At 58.9% G+C, this 14011-nt stretch overlaps 2 protein-coding genes across 3 annotated transcripts; both read right to left on the minus strand.

Annotated features, from left to right (window-relative positions):
• Nucleotides 1-1169: 1169 nt before the first annotated feature.
• CD79A (CD79a molecule) lies at nt 1170-4358 on the minus strand. The gene is made up of 5 exons (XM_004597968.2): nt 4180-4358; nt 2686-2982; nt 2412-2530; nt 1689-1757; nt 1170-1586 (listed from the first exon to the last, which is right to left on the minus strand). Exons 1-5 carry the CDS (start codon nt 4256-4258, stop codon nt 1473-1475), a joined length of 678 nt encoding a protein of 225 aa, XP_004598025.1. The 5' UTR covers nt 4259-4358; the 3' UTR covers nt 1170-1472.
• A 3770-nt stretch (nt 4359-8128) lies between these two features.
• Nucleotides 8129-11876, minus strand: RPS19 (ribosomal protein S19). Of its 2 annotated transcripts, none has more exons than XM_058675163.1 (6): nt 11652-11876; nt 11245-11315; nt 11047-11147; nt 8770-8953; nt 8440-8494; nt 8129-8193 (listed from the first exon to the last, which is right to left on the minus strand). In XM_058675163.1, the coding sequence occupies exons 2-6, from the start codon at nt 11313-11315 to the stop codon at nt 8167-8169; spliced, it is 438 nt and encodes a 145-aa protein (XP_058531146.1). In that variant the 5' UTR covers nt 11652-11876; the 3' UTR covers nt 8129-8166. The 2 variants fall into 2 exon arrangements, with proteins under 2 accessions (XP_058531146.1, XP_058531147.1); XM_058675164.1 differs by lacking the exon at nt 11652-11876 and adding an exon at nt 11487-11510.
• Nucleotides 11877-14011: the final 2135 nt, after the last annotated feature.

Here is a 14011-nt window from a genome sequence, read left to right on the forward strand (position 1 = left end):
TGGGACCCAGGGAGTCGGTTTCCCCATCTTTCCAACTGGGAGGTGCCCCGGGGCCGTGAGGAGGCCCTTACAAGGACCCGGCCTGGCCTCAGGGGCTCCTGGGCGAGCGCGCGTCTCCTCTCGGCCCCCATTCACAGATGGGAAGACTGAGGCCGAGGAGGTGTGGGGTGGGGGCGGCTGCGGGCTCCGCCGGGCTCCCTCAGCCCTTCGGCGGGCGGGCGGGCGGGCACGCGACGGCCGGCCTCCCTCCCCGGCCCTTCCCTCCCGGCCTGCCGCCCAGGGAGGGGCCGGGCGCGGCCGGGGTCGGTACCTGAGTCCGCGCGGCGGCGGCGGCGGCGCCCGAGGTCGGGTCGGGCTCGGCGATCCCGGGGCCTGCGTCCCGGCTCCCGCTTCCTGGCTGCGGCGGGGCAGGAAGTCGGGGCGTTTTCCCGGAGCCCCTCCCCGCTTCCTGCCCGCGCCCCGCGCCCGCCCGCCGCACCTCCGCTTCCTTCCCCTTCTCGCCGCCCGCAGCCGGCGCGGCCCGCCCCGCTCCCGCCCCCCGGCCGGGCCCCCGCCCGACCCCGCCCCTGCCCCCCGGGCCCGGGCTCCGCTTTGTCCGCCGCCGTCACCCCTGAGGCTTGGGCGGCTCCGCGCTGCTGGCTGGAGGGGCCGTGCGCCGCCGTGCGCCACCGTGCGCCACCGTGCGCCCTTGCTGGGCGGCCTGTCCCGCGTGGGGTCCCCGTCCCCAAGGCTCGCCCCGCTGCTGGGGGGCCCTCCAGGCTGTCCACCTCCGCCCCTGGCCCCTCCCCACCTGCCCGCTCCCCCCTCCTGCTCCCTCTCCCTGGTCTTGGTCCTGACCATCTCTCTGGCCATCAGTCTCCTCTCCCTGTCCCAGCCACCCTGTCATCGCTCCTGGGTCCCCCTCCCACCATCCACGTCAGGGCCCCAGGCCCGTGTGAGAATGTCCCCGACAAGGAAGGTGATGTTTCCCCGTTCGGGGACTTCAGGACCAGCCCCTTCGGGACAGGCCCTGCGGGGCCGGGCCGTCTGCGTCTCCAGGGCTTAAATGGGCAGCAGTCATTAAGGGTGCTCGGACTCCGGGGGTGGGAACGAGTGGACCTGTCTGGTCCCAGGGGTGTCCTGGGGCTGGGGGAGGAGGGTGCTGGACTGCCGAGATTCACGACTGCCTCTGAGGTGTGCCAGTGGGGACGGATTTATTATCGCTAAGTGGCCTTGTCGGAGTGGGGAGGGGGTGGGGTGACGCTAACGAGGCTGCAGCGATAGCTCCCCTAAGAGGCAGCGATTAAGGGCTCATTACCCGCCGGGGGAGGGAGCCTGAGCGGATGGGAGAGACGGAGGGGGAGGCCTGCAGGGAAGCAGACGGAACGGGACGCTGCGGTGACTCAAGGAAGTTCCCAGGAAAAAACCCAAGAGAGTGTGGAGTGTGCGGCGCTGCGGAGGGGGCGGCGCAGGGCGCGGGGGACGCTGCGCCGTCACGGCTTCTCCAGCTGCACGTCTCCGATGTCCAGGCTGCCCACGTCCTGGTAGGTGCCCTGGAGGCCCCGCGAGATGTCCTCGTACATGGAGCAGTCGTCGAGGTTCAGACCCTGAGGACATGGAGCAGGGGGTGTCAGCACCCTATGTCCTGGGGTCGGGCACCCTGGGAGAAGCCATAGGCAAACCACCAAGGACCAACCCCTCCAACTCACTTCGTAAAGGTTTTCGTCCTCGTAGTCATCCTGGGCATCCACTGCGAATTTCTCATTCTGCCACCGCTTCTGCAGGGAGAAGGGAGGGGAGAGTGCTTTTCACAGCGTGCTGGGAAGGTTGCTGTCTGAAGCTGGCGTGCCTCCTGCCTGTCCAGTGACAGCCCTCCCTCGGGGGCAGTGTGGCTAAAGAGGGGCAGGTGAATGGATTGGAAGTGCTGGGAAGATACCAGCTCCACCTTCTAACTTAGTTGAAAGGCAGAGAGAGGCAGAGAGATTACTTCTACTGGTTCACTCCCCAAACGGCTGCAACAACCAGGAGTGTGGAGCTCCATGGGGGTTGGGGGTGGCAGGGACCCAGGCAATCCCAAGCCATCCTCCTCTGCCTCCTGGGGCACGTTAGCAGGAAGCAGGACCAAACAGGTGCTCTGATGTGGGATGTGAGTGCAGCAAGTGAAGGTTGAACCTGCAGCCCCACCTTGCTCTTATCTGGAGGGTGGCTGCACTCCTGGGTACTGTGGGGGAGGAGATGACGGGGTGGAGGCAGGGAGAGTGAATGCTGGCCCTGGGTCCAGCACCATTCTGACTTCTTTCATGGTATGAATTCATGTGGGCCCCGAGCTGTGCATTTTTGGGTGGGGTCTTGGGTAAGCCACCTGTTCTCCTGGACCTAGAGGAGCAGTCGGCGTCCGACTGGCAGGGTAGGGGGTGCCCTGGGGGGCTCACCCTGAACAGCAGCAGTGTCCCGGGCACTACGGCACAGAACAGCAGGATGATGCCCTCGGCGGTGATGATGCGGTTCTTGGTGCCTTCTGCCATGTCCAGGAAGGGTCTAGGTGGTGGCTCTGTGAGGAGGGAGCAGGGCTTCCGCTTAGGTTCCCCCACCTCCCCTATGTCTGCCCAGGGGAGGGTCTGTTCTGGGCTGAGCAGCCTCCCTGGCTGTGTGCCTACCTCCCAGTGCCCACAGCGGCAGGGGAGCCCCGGGTCAGGCGCTGCTTACCGCGCACACGGAGGTAGGTACCGAAAGATTCCTTCTCCCTGTTCTGGTCCTTCACTTTGCACCGGTACATGCCACTGTGATCCTTGCCCACCTTGGGGATGACCCAGTCGCTGTCATTGTTGCTTTTCCAGCCCAGGGCACTTGGGGGCCATAAGGTGTTGCCAGGCAGGATGTGAAACCATGTGACGTTGGCGTCCTTGCTGCCGTTGTTATTGCAGGGGAGGTGGGCCTCCTCCCCAAGGTAGACAGTTATGGATGGAGGCCCCTCGTCCACCCACAGCCCCTGGCACTCAGGGCCTGCATGGGGGGAGGAGGAAGCAGTCAGTTGGGGTGTGCTGACATCACTGGCCTAGCCTCTGCCCTGCCCTGGAGTGCAGAGCCTGAGAAAGGACACAGATGCCCCAGGAAGAGTGAGGAAGGGAACAGCCGGATGGTGGATGTCTGACCTGCTATACCCTGGAAGTACCCAGCCCAGACAGCCCCCTGTAGGGTCAGCTGCCTGGTCCTGGTCCTGGTCCTCTCTGCATGAGGCCCCTCTCCCTCTGTCCTTGTGACAGCTGGCCCCTGAATTTGATCTTGGGTCATCACCCAACCTTAGAGGCAGGTTCTCTGTTGAGCCCCACTTTGATTGAGGTCCCTCAGGTCAGGCAGGATGCCTGGCCTCACCTAGGCTTCCGTGAAGTAGGGGGCATTTCTGGCTCTCTGGACCCTCCCTGCCATGGCCTTGATCTGACCCTCATCCTCTGGAGCTTATGTGTGCACCCAGGGGTCAAGCTGGGAGTCAGGGGAGGGGGTTTTGTCAGGTGGAGACTGGGGCATCTCAGGAAAGAGATGGGATGCTGCAGTGGTCGGTGCTCCAGGCCAGTCCCCATGGCCTGAGGAAGAGGGGCTGGGGAAGAGAGGAGGAGGTGGGGAAAGGCCCTGCGATTGACTTCCCGGGTCATGGGGCTTTTGACTCACCCAGATGTGAGCTCCAGGGCCCTCCTGGAGTCACGGGAGTGGGGGAGGGAAGTTAGAAGGGGTGTAGTGGAGCTGACCACCTTCTGCCCTGGGTTCCTCCATCAAGAGTGGCCACAGCCTGTGCTGGCCCCGGGCCATCAGCTCGGGTGTGGTGAGGAGAAAGGGGGAGGAGAGAGAGGCCCTGGCTTCTCCACGGGGGCGGGGGGTGGCCTTCCTCCCCTCCCCCCAGAGCCCCTTCCTGCCTCAGCCTGTGCTCTGTCAAGGGCGACCTCAGAAGTTCCTTATTTTGACCTGTGTGGCTGTCTCTCTGCGGCAGCGGTGCTGTGGGCGCCCTGAGCTGCCGCGGCCTCACCCTGACTGGCTCAGGAACGCGGCCCCTGTGTCCAGGGCATTGCATGCAGCGACAGGCCTGGACTGCTGCAGGTGCATTGCTCGGCTGCCCATCCTCCTCCTCCCGCCCCGTGCCCCAACCTCCACTCACACACCCACCCACCCACCCACCCAGTACCCGCATCTTGGCCCTAGGCCACGTACCCAGGCAGGTCAGGGACAACAGGAAGAGGACAAAGAAAGGGGCAGGCAGGCCTCGGTGGACATGGGGACCCCCAGGCATCTTCTCCCCGTGCGTTGGTTGGTGTGAGCGGCAGCAGTCCTGGAGTACCAGATCCCACGCCAAGCCCCACCCTGCTTCCGGCCCAGCCCTGCGGAGATGGGCTCTGTTGACCCTGTGCTGGGCTCCCGGGTTGTGAAAGGGGAGGAACCGTTCCCTGCTGCACCTGTGGTGGCCGCAATTCCCTCAGGGGCAGCTGCCTGGGCGGGGTAGGGCTGCTCACAGCCTGTCCCGAGGTGAGCCAGAGGGAGCCATGGGGCCTGGGTGCCACTGCCCCTAGGCCTCTGGCCCTCCTTGGCCATTGCAAACTTGAGTGTCCCAAGAGGAGATAAAGGGGCCACACGGGCACAGCACTAGGCACGGGGCTTGCCCCAGAGGTTAAGCAGGTGGCCCTTGGCCGACTGCAGGCCTCCCTCCCATCCAGGCCCTGGCATTTAAGACTGATTAGAAGGATAGTAAGATGGGAGAGGTCTCCCACACACCGGTTCACTCCCTGGATGGCTGAAGCCAGGAGCTCGGAACTACGCAGGCCCCTCTTGTGGGTATTGGGGCTCGAGGATTTGAGCCCGTGGAATAAAAATTGCACTCTGTGTCTCTTCTTGTCATATAAGTCTAGACAAAAACAAATATAAAAAAAATAACATGGCTAGTGATGTCTTATTCCATATCCCAAGAAACTGGATTTGAGTCCAACCTCCTGCTACTATGTGTACATGTCTTTTAAAGGTTTATTTTTATTGGAAAGTTAGATATACAGAGAGGAGGATCTTCTGTCTGTTGATTCACTCCCCAAGTGGTCAAAAGTGCTCCGCTGATCCGGAGCCAGGAGCCACTTCCAGGTCTCCCACACGGGGACAGGGTCCCAAAGCTTTGAGCCATTCTCTACTGCTTTCCCAGGGCACAAGCTTGGCTGTTGGGATTAGAACCGGTGCCCATACGGGATCCCGGCACGTGCAAGGTGAGGACTTTAGCAACTAAGCTACTGTGCTGGGCCTGACAGATGACAATTTTAGCATTAGCATCCCTGCTACCCACATGGAAAACCCATGTGGGGGCCGACACAGTGGCTCAACTGGCTAATCCTCCGCCTATTAGTGCTGGCATCCCATTTGGTTGCCCTGTTCATGTCACAGTTGCTCCACTTCCCATCCAGCTCCCTGCTTGTGGCCTGGGAAAGCAGTAGAGGATGACCCTAAGCCTTGGGACCCTGCACCTGTTTGGGTGGGAGACCCAGAAGGAGCTCCTGGCTTTGGATCAGCTCAGCTCCAGGTGTAGCAGACATTTGGGGAGGCAGCCAGCAGATGGAAGATCTTTTTCTCTGTAGGTCTGCCTTTTCAACAAAAATAAATCTTACACTTGATCTTAGCCAAAAGGCCGAGAAGCAATCGACAAAAATAATTTTTTTTTTTAAGATTTATTTTATTTTTTTTTATTACAAAGTCAGATGTACTGAGAGGAGGAGAGATAGAGAGGAAGTGGAGCTGCCGGGACCAGAACCAGCGGCCATATGGGATCAAGGCAAGGACCTTAGCCACTAGGCCACACTGCCGAGCCTGACAAAAATAAATCTTAAAAAACAAAGGGCTGGGCCCGGTGCAGTAGTCTAGCAGCTAAGGTCCTTGGCTTGTACACGCTGGGATCCTATATGGGCCCCGCTTCCCATCTAGCTCCTTGCTTCTGGCCTGGGAAAACAGTGAGGCTGGCCCAAAGCCTTGGGAGATCTGGAGGAAGTTCTTGGCTCCTGGCTTCAGACTGACTGAGCTCCAGCCATTGTAGCTGCTTCGGGAGTGAACCAGTGGATGGAAAATCCTTCTCTCTGTATATCTTTGTAATTAAAACAAATAAATCTTAAAAAAAAAAACAAACCTCAAAGTTCACAGCAGGGAGGTTTTTCTTCTTAAAGATTTATTTGAAAGGCTTAGTGAGATCATTCATCTTGTGGCTCACTCCTCAGTGGCTGTGAGGCCAAGAGCCTGGAACACACGTGGTCCATTCTCCAATGCTTTCCCAGGAGCACTAGCAGGGAGCTGGGTGGCAGATGGCACAGCGATAACCCAAGGGCCAGCAGTGTAGCATGGTGGGCACTGGCTACCCCACTAGTGACCCAGCTTCCTGGGAAAAGCAGCACATGGCAGCCCGTGTTGGGACCCCTGCCCCCGTTGGGGAGACCTGCTCTGGCCTGGGCTATTGTGGCCGTTGGGATGGTGAAGCAGCAGGTCAAAGAGCTCTCTGCCTTTTTTTTTTTTTAAGATTTTAAGATTTATTTCTCTTTCGACCTGGTTCTCCCCCATCCTCCATCTTGTCAGCTTCCCAGGCAGTCTCCAATCCTCCCACCATGCAGGAAATGTATCCCTTCCAGTTCCCCCTAACCCCCACTCCCATTCCATTAAAAATTTTTACTGCAAAGTCAGATATAGAGACATGGAGTAAGATCCTCCGTCCGATGATTCACTCCCCAAGTGACCGCAACAGCTGGTGCCGTGCTGATTTGAAGCCAGGAACCTCCTCCAGGCCTCCCACATGGATGCAGGGTCCCAAGGCTTAGGGTCACCCTCTACTGCTTTCCCAGACCACAAGCAGGAGCTGGATGGGAAGTGGAGCAGTCGGGATTAGAACCGGCGCCCATATGGAACACAGGTGCGTTCAAGGCAAGGGCTTTAGCTGTCAGACCACCGTACTGGGCCCTGTTCCTTTGTGTGTTCCTTGTAAGAACTGGGAGACAAAGATCACCCACTGGTCCACTCCTGAAATGACACTGGTCAGAGCAAGGATGGCCCAAGCTGGTAGGCAGGAGCGCAGGAACCCAACCACTTGGACCATCCTCTGCTTTTCCATGCTGTTAGCAGGGAGCTGGTTCATGAACTACCTATATGCAATGCCAGTGCTGCAAGCACTATTGCCTCTCAAAGAAAATGGGCATCTGGCACTTGACCAAAGCTCCCATGAGGTGCCAGCACAGCTGGGATACATCACAAAGGCTCCCTGGCACTTACATGATTGCCCTGTGGGGTGGACAGTTGGCTGCTGCACACATGCAGGGTGATGACACAGGCCCTTCCAAGCAGGGGCGCAGGGAAGGGTGCAGCCAGGGCCTGTTCCCAAGCTGCGCCAGGTTCGCTATGGTGAGCACAGCTCTGCCATCTGCCTGCCCCTCTGAGCAGTGTCTCCGCCGAGGGTGCACTGCTGCAGCATTAGCAGTGTCCCCACCCAGCTCAGGCCTGGACCCACACCGGCTGCCTGGTCTTCCCTCTGCAGCTGCATCCTTTCCCAGGTCTGACTGCCCCCCAGTGGCTGCAGGAAGGGCCAGCCTGCACTCCCAGCTTGCTGAGCAGTCCTGGGCACTGAACTTTCCTTCAGTCTTTCCACCTGGGGCCAGGTGGCAAATCAAATGCAGTTGGGAGCACCCACTCCACCTCCAAGCTGGTGGGAGGGCTCCGCCACACCCCCAAGCAGGCTCTTCTCATTGGCCAGCTGCCCCCCCCCTATGCTGTCCAAACTCTACCTGGAGTAAATCTAGTATGGTCAGTTCAGAATTAGCTGTCACCAGCAGGGATCAGCATTCCCCCCAGGTGCTGGGAGCCTGGGCAGGGCCCTGTTCCCCACAGCACAAGTATCCCTGAGGAGGGTGCATGCAGGGGCAGCTCTCGGCTCCCTCCACTTTTCCAGCTGGGGCCAGCACTGTAACTGGTGTTCCGTTCTCATTTTCCACATTCTGTAAGGACACGCTGCAGGGGAGACACAGGGGCCTTGCCCACGCCGCTGGTACTGCCAAGGCTGGGCCTCAAGACTACCCACATCACAGCCATCAGCACCCACACCCCATTATAAAGGGGCAGTGCCCCAAAGAGCAGCCAATCAACAGCCAGACCAGCATTACGAATGAGGCAATTTATTAACCCAGCATGTTTGTTCTAATGTTTCTTGTTGGCAGCTGCCACCTGTTGGAGGAGAGACAAGGTCAGGGGTGGGGTCCATCCTGGGGGAGTACGTCCTACAGCCCCCCGCCCCGTGCAGGTATCTCCCTTCCAGACTTGCACACTGGGGAGTCCTTGAGGGAGCAGCAGGCATGGAGAGGTCTAGCAGCTAGGCTCAGCCCTCCCTGTCTGCCTCCCACCCCTGCACAAGGAGAGACCGAGCAGAGGTGGGCTCTGGCAGTGCTTTGGTGGAGCCCACAGGCACCTTACCTGTCCGGCGATTCTGTCAAGATCTCTCTGTCCCTGAGGTGTCAGTTTGCGGCCCCTGTGGGGGGTGCACCGAGGTGAGCACCTGTTCCCAGTCTCCCCGCCCCCCGACCAGGCTGCCCAAGCACCAGCTGACACCAGCCAAGGACCATGCAGGCCCCTTGAGAACTGACCACATGTCACTTGCACAAGCATTAGATCAAAAGCTGTGAAGAAAATCAATTGGCAAAAGCTAACGAGCAGGCTAACGAAGGAGACAGTCACTGGACCACCTTCCTGGGCCCAGGGCAGCGGCCCCATCCCACCTGGGACAGGCAGGGTCTCCCCGCTTACCCATCCTGGTCCTTTTCCACCATCTTCAGCCCCTCGAGGGCTTGCAGGACCCTGCGGGCCACACTCTTGGAGCCTCGGCTGAAGTGGCTGGGCATGACGCCGTTCCTCTGCCGGCCCCCGTAGATCTTGGTCATAGAGCCGACTCCAGCGCCGCCCCGGAGGTACAGGTGCCGGGCTGTGGAAGCTGGGGGTGGGGGAGCACATGAGGTGCCTCTGCAGGCAGGCTCTGCTCTGCGCACCTACAGCACGGCCCTCCTTCAGGGCCACCCATGCTCAGCACACTGCCCGTGTCCAGCCCAACTGCTCATGTCCTGCCCCTGCTGGGATGGGCAGCAAGGAACTCCACGGGGGACACAGGCTATCTATCTGTCCTGGTCCACTCTGGCCCGCTCCTCCCCCGTCAGGTGGGCGACCCAACAGGGAGATGCTGTAGCAGACCGCCAGCGGCTCGGATGCAGGAGGTATCTGTCACTCCATGCACCTGCCTGGACTCCAGGGCTCAGCAGGCGGCCCCACAGTGGAGTCCTTTAAGGACTGTTCAGCAGTTAGAGGCAGGCCAGCAGGGACAGGGTTGTTGTGCTAAAGACAACCAACCCACTGACACCAGCATTCCATAGGGAGTGGTTTGGGTCCTAGCTGATCCACTTGCTTTTTAAGACTGCCTCTTTTTTAAAAGGCAGATTTACAGATAAAGAAAATACAAAGATCTGTCCACTGGTTCATATCCCAAGCAGCTGCAATAACCAGAGCCGAGATGATCCAAAGCCAGGAGCCTCCTTTGCGTCTCCCACGCGGGTGCAGGGTCCCAAGGCTTTGGGGTCGTCCTCTACTGCTTTCCCAGGCCACAGGCAGGGAGCTGGATGGGAAGTGGAGCTGCCAGGATTAGAACTAGCACCCATATGGGATTCTGGCACATTCAATGTGAGAATTTAGCCACTAAACCACTGCAATGGGCCCAGCTAATGGCTGGGAGTGCAGGAGTGCCTAGCACTGGGCCCCTGCCCCTGCCAGCACCCAGACGAAGCTGCTGACCTCAGCACTGCCACTGCAGCTTCCCGGGGGTGGGGGGTTGAACCCTGGCTGGAAAAGCTTTCCCTGGCATATTCTCAAAATGAAATCAAACTCAAAACACAAGGCGAGTTCAAAAGCTTCCCGAGTTCATTTTAGTGCAAATCAGTGAAATCCATGCACTTTCCATATGGAAATGCACCCCGCCATCCTGTTCCAACGCCAGACCCAGGAGAGTAGGATGGCTCCCAAAAACTCCAGACAGAGAAGATACACAGAGACACCATGTGCTGGGAATGGCCCAGCCCTGGGCAGTCCTAGGAAGGGGTGTGTGTGTGTGGCATGGGGGCACCTGAACCTCAGCACTGCCCATCCTTGGGGTGACCCAGTCAAACCTGCTAGTGTCCTCAACACTGTCCTAAAACCTTTAGTGGGCAAAGTGCTGCCAGCCTGGGGCCACTGCCTGGGCAACCCCTCCTGTCTGAGGCAGCCAGCCCAAGCCAGGCATGTGGCCCTTCTGCAGGACCCACAAATCATCAGGTAAAAGCCAGCCTGCTACCAACTGAACTTCTAGCCCTATGCTAGGTGGTTCTTGCGCCTCTATGCCCGGTAGGCTGGATGCTCCTGCACCCGGGAGACCAACTATGGCTGCCGGGGTCATGGCAGCCTGGTTCCCACTGCTCGCTCCAGACTGGCAGTCCCACTCAAAGTTAATCCACTCCTCGGCTGGCGTCCCAGCTACACCACTTTCCATCCAGCTCCCTGCTGATGCGCCTGGGAGCCATGGAAGAGGTCCCTCTGCCAGCCCGGTCCAGGTGGAACAGCTGTGACCACTTGGGGAGCAAACAACAAAAGCTCTAGCTGTCTTGCACCCTGGCGAGGGCCCCACTCTCCACACCTCCTGCAGACCCTGGCTGGGGGCAGGGGCACGGGCTGCCAAGCACCCTGCCACGGCGATCTAGGCAGTCATTCCAGATCCCAGCCTGGGGGCGTTAGATGCCTCCTGCAGAGGGACAGCCAGCCAGAGCCCACGGAGGTCAGAGGGGCCTTGGGCTCTCCAAGAGAGGTGTGCATCCTGGGGCCACCTGCACCCAGAACCCAGGGCCTCAAACACGGCCAGCACCACTCTGCAGGCCTCGGGCACCCCGCCAAGGGACCAGCACCCAGCCCACTCTCCTCTCTCCCTCCCGGCCTGCTGGTCCACGGGGGTGCACGGCTCCCCTGAATGCTAGGATCGCCCCCTCCCCGCGCACAGGCCCCAGGCCTCACCGGCTCGCGTGTAGAACCAGTTCTCATCGTACGGGGCAAGCTCTTTATGCTTGGCCAGCTTCACCGTGTCCACCCATTCGGGAACTTTGAGCTTCCCGGACCTGGGCCGCGTAGGCAGAGAAAGAGAAGTCAGAAACCGGGGCGCGCTGCAACCCCCCACTCCCCAGCCTCGCCCATGCCGCAGTCCCCCTCACTCACTTCTTGAGGAAGGCTGCCAGAGCTCTGACGAACTCCTGCTGGTTCACGTCTTTGACGGTAACTCCGGGCATCTACGGGGCAAGGTCAGGCGGGATGACCACCCCGCGGCCGCCCGATCCCGCCCGCCCCAGCCCGGCGGCGAGACGCCCCACGCCGGGCGCCTCCCAGCCGTGCGCCCCAGGGGCTCCGGACGTCCCCCAAGCCATGCGCCCCGCACCCCCAAAGCCGCCCGGGCTCCGCACCACGCCGCCCGGGCATGTCCGGGCCCGCCGCTCGCACGTGGCCGCGGCTCCGGGGGGCGGGGCGGCCCGCGCCGGCCGCCTCGGGACCCGCAGGCGCGCGCTCCCGCCCGCTGGAACCCGGCCCCGGCGGCCCCGCGCCCACCCCGGCCCGGAGCGCCCGCTAACCGTGCGGCCTCCGCGCTGCCAGCCAGGGGAAAGGGAGCGACGGGGTTTCCCGGGCGCACAAGTCGGGCGTAGAATCTCGCGAGAGGCCCAGAGCTCGCGAGAGCAGGGCTAAGGCACGTGGCTCCGCCTCCTTGAGGGCGGAGGCGGCTTCGTTTCCACCTAACTGGGCGGGCGTGTCGTCACAGAGCGGGAAGGAGAAAGGCCAGGCCGCCCTGGAGGCTTGTGTATCCCTTTTGTCTTTCCTGTTACCTGAGACCTAGGGGAACTTGGATGTGTTCGCGGCGTGCATTGCCAGGAGGAGCCGTGGCGGGGAAGACTAGACGGGCGGAAGTGCAGGGGAGGTTGGGTGGGTGGCCGCTAGCGGCGTCTCTAGAGGGCTGTTCCCTTTCCGGACCGGAAGTGAAACTAGTTAGGGCGGAAGTGCTGCGGAAGCCTATGGGACGTTGGTGGGGAGGACGCCGCTTGGCTGCCAGTGTCTTCCCCTTACAGCCAGTATTCGCGTGACCTACAGGCGGAAGCCCCGCCCTTCTTAGGGCGGCAATGGCTTCGGCAGAGTGGAAGCGACCTCAGTGGGCATTGAGGGCCTGCAGGCGGGGAGGAGTTAAGGGCAGAGACAAAGAGGCAGAGGCGGGGCCTGCGGAGAAGCTCGTCCTCCTGGTCGGGCGGCGGTGTCCACTCAGCTTCTGGCTTTACCGTGTCCGTTTGGCTGAATTCGCCGCCCGCCTGTGCAGCTGCAGGCAGTCCGCTTGCCCTCTTGCAGCCTAAAGCGAGTGCGAGTTACACATTGCAGCAACCCTGGTGTGGAATGTTCGCTCTGCCGGGCGCAGGTGCACGCCCATTGGATGGTTTCTGGTCTTTTAGTCCCAGTGGATCCCAGCAACCAGAACAACACACCAGGGATACTTTAGGGTCCAATGAAGTGATAACTTGATGCCAAAAAGGAAACACTTAAATGCGTGTGACAATTTTTTTTTTAGTGTAGAAAAGTCTTCCTCAAATATTAAAAAGTTTAACAAGTCCGGTTTTATCGAACAAAGAAGTCGATGGAATTTTGCTAGGACTACACAAAGATGCTTGTCTAATGTGGCTTAAATTTATAAACATTTACATCCACACACAAATATATTCAAACCGCATTGTCATAAATTATTTTACATGAGAATGTGTGATATAACCCTTTCTGAAAAAGACCATGGAATGAATGAAACCATCTATTTTTTCTTCATATTCCATTTTTTTTTACTTTTTCCATTTTTTATTATATGTTTGACAATCTTTACATAGTTAATTAGGGTAAAAAGGTTCAAGCGCTACAGGAAAATGGGTAATATTGTTAGTTCCATATTGTTTCCTTCATATATCTGATGTAAAATGGGATTTTAAGGGAGAAGCCCCACCAAGTCTCCTACCCACCCCAGGTCCCTGATGTGGGGCATGCTCCGAGGGTCTTGCTCAAGTGGTTTTGATAGTTCAACAGTTATGAATCACTGCCAATCTCGCCACTCCAAGCACAATGAGGTTGTTGAAGAATCCACTGATTGGCATAGTCCATCTTTTTTTTTTTTTTAAGATTTATTTTTATTACAAAGTCAGATATACAGAGATATACAGAGAGGAGGAGAGACAGAGAGGAAGATCTTCTGTCCGATGATTCACTCCCCAAGTGACCGCAATAGCCGGTGCTGTGCCGATCCAAAGCCGGGAACCTGGAACCTCTTCTGGGTCTCCCACGCGGGTGCAGTGTCCCAAGGCATTGGGCCGTCCTCAACTGCTTTCCCAGGCCACAAGCAGGGAGCTGGATGGGAAGTGGAGCTGCTGGGATTAGAACTGGTTCCCATATGGGATCCCGGGGCGTTCAAGGTGAGGACTTTAGCCGCTAGGCCATGCCGCCGGGCCCCAGGAAATGTTTAAGAAACATGTTTTATGTAAATAACTCCTCCAGTAGGAAATGGAGAATTCATTGTTCTCACAAGAAGGATGTGCAAAAAGTTACCTGCCTCAATTATATAGACAGCTCATCACTAATCCCTTACTGGAAACGTTTAGTATTTCCACATCACAGTTCCCAAAAGTCTCAACATGCTGTGTCTCCTTTGCCTTGTTTGTCTCTGGATTCCTGCTCAAATCATCATCCCTATCTTTGTAAATTTTCTGTAGAACATTATCCACTGCTCACTAGGATCTACTTTTGCTTTGTGGGAGGGTTTTTCTTTTTCTTTTTTTAAAGACTTATTTTTATTGCAAAGTCAGATATATAGAGAGGAGGAGAGACAGAGAGGAAGATCCTCCATTCAGTGATTCACTCCCCAAGTGACCGCAACGGCGGGCGCTGATCCAAAGCCAGGAGCCAAGAATGTCCT

Source organism: Ochotona princeps, chromosome 16, assembly GCF_030435755.1.
Source record: "Ochotona princeps isolate mOchPri1 chromosome 16, mOchPri1.hap1, whole genome shotgun sequence".
Classification (NCBI taxonomy): Eukaryota; Metazoa; Chordata; class Mammalia; order Lagomorpha; family Ochotonidae; genus Ochotona; species Ochotona princeps.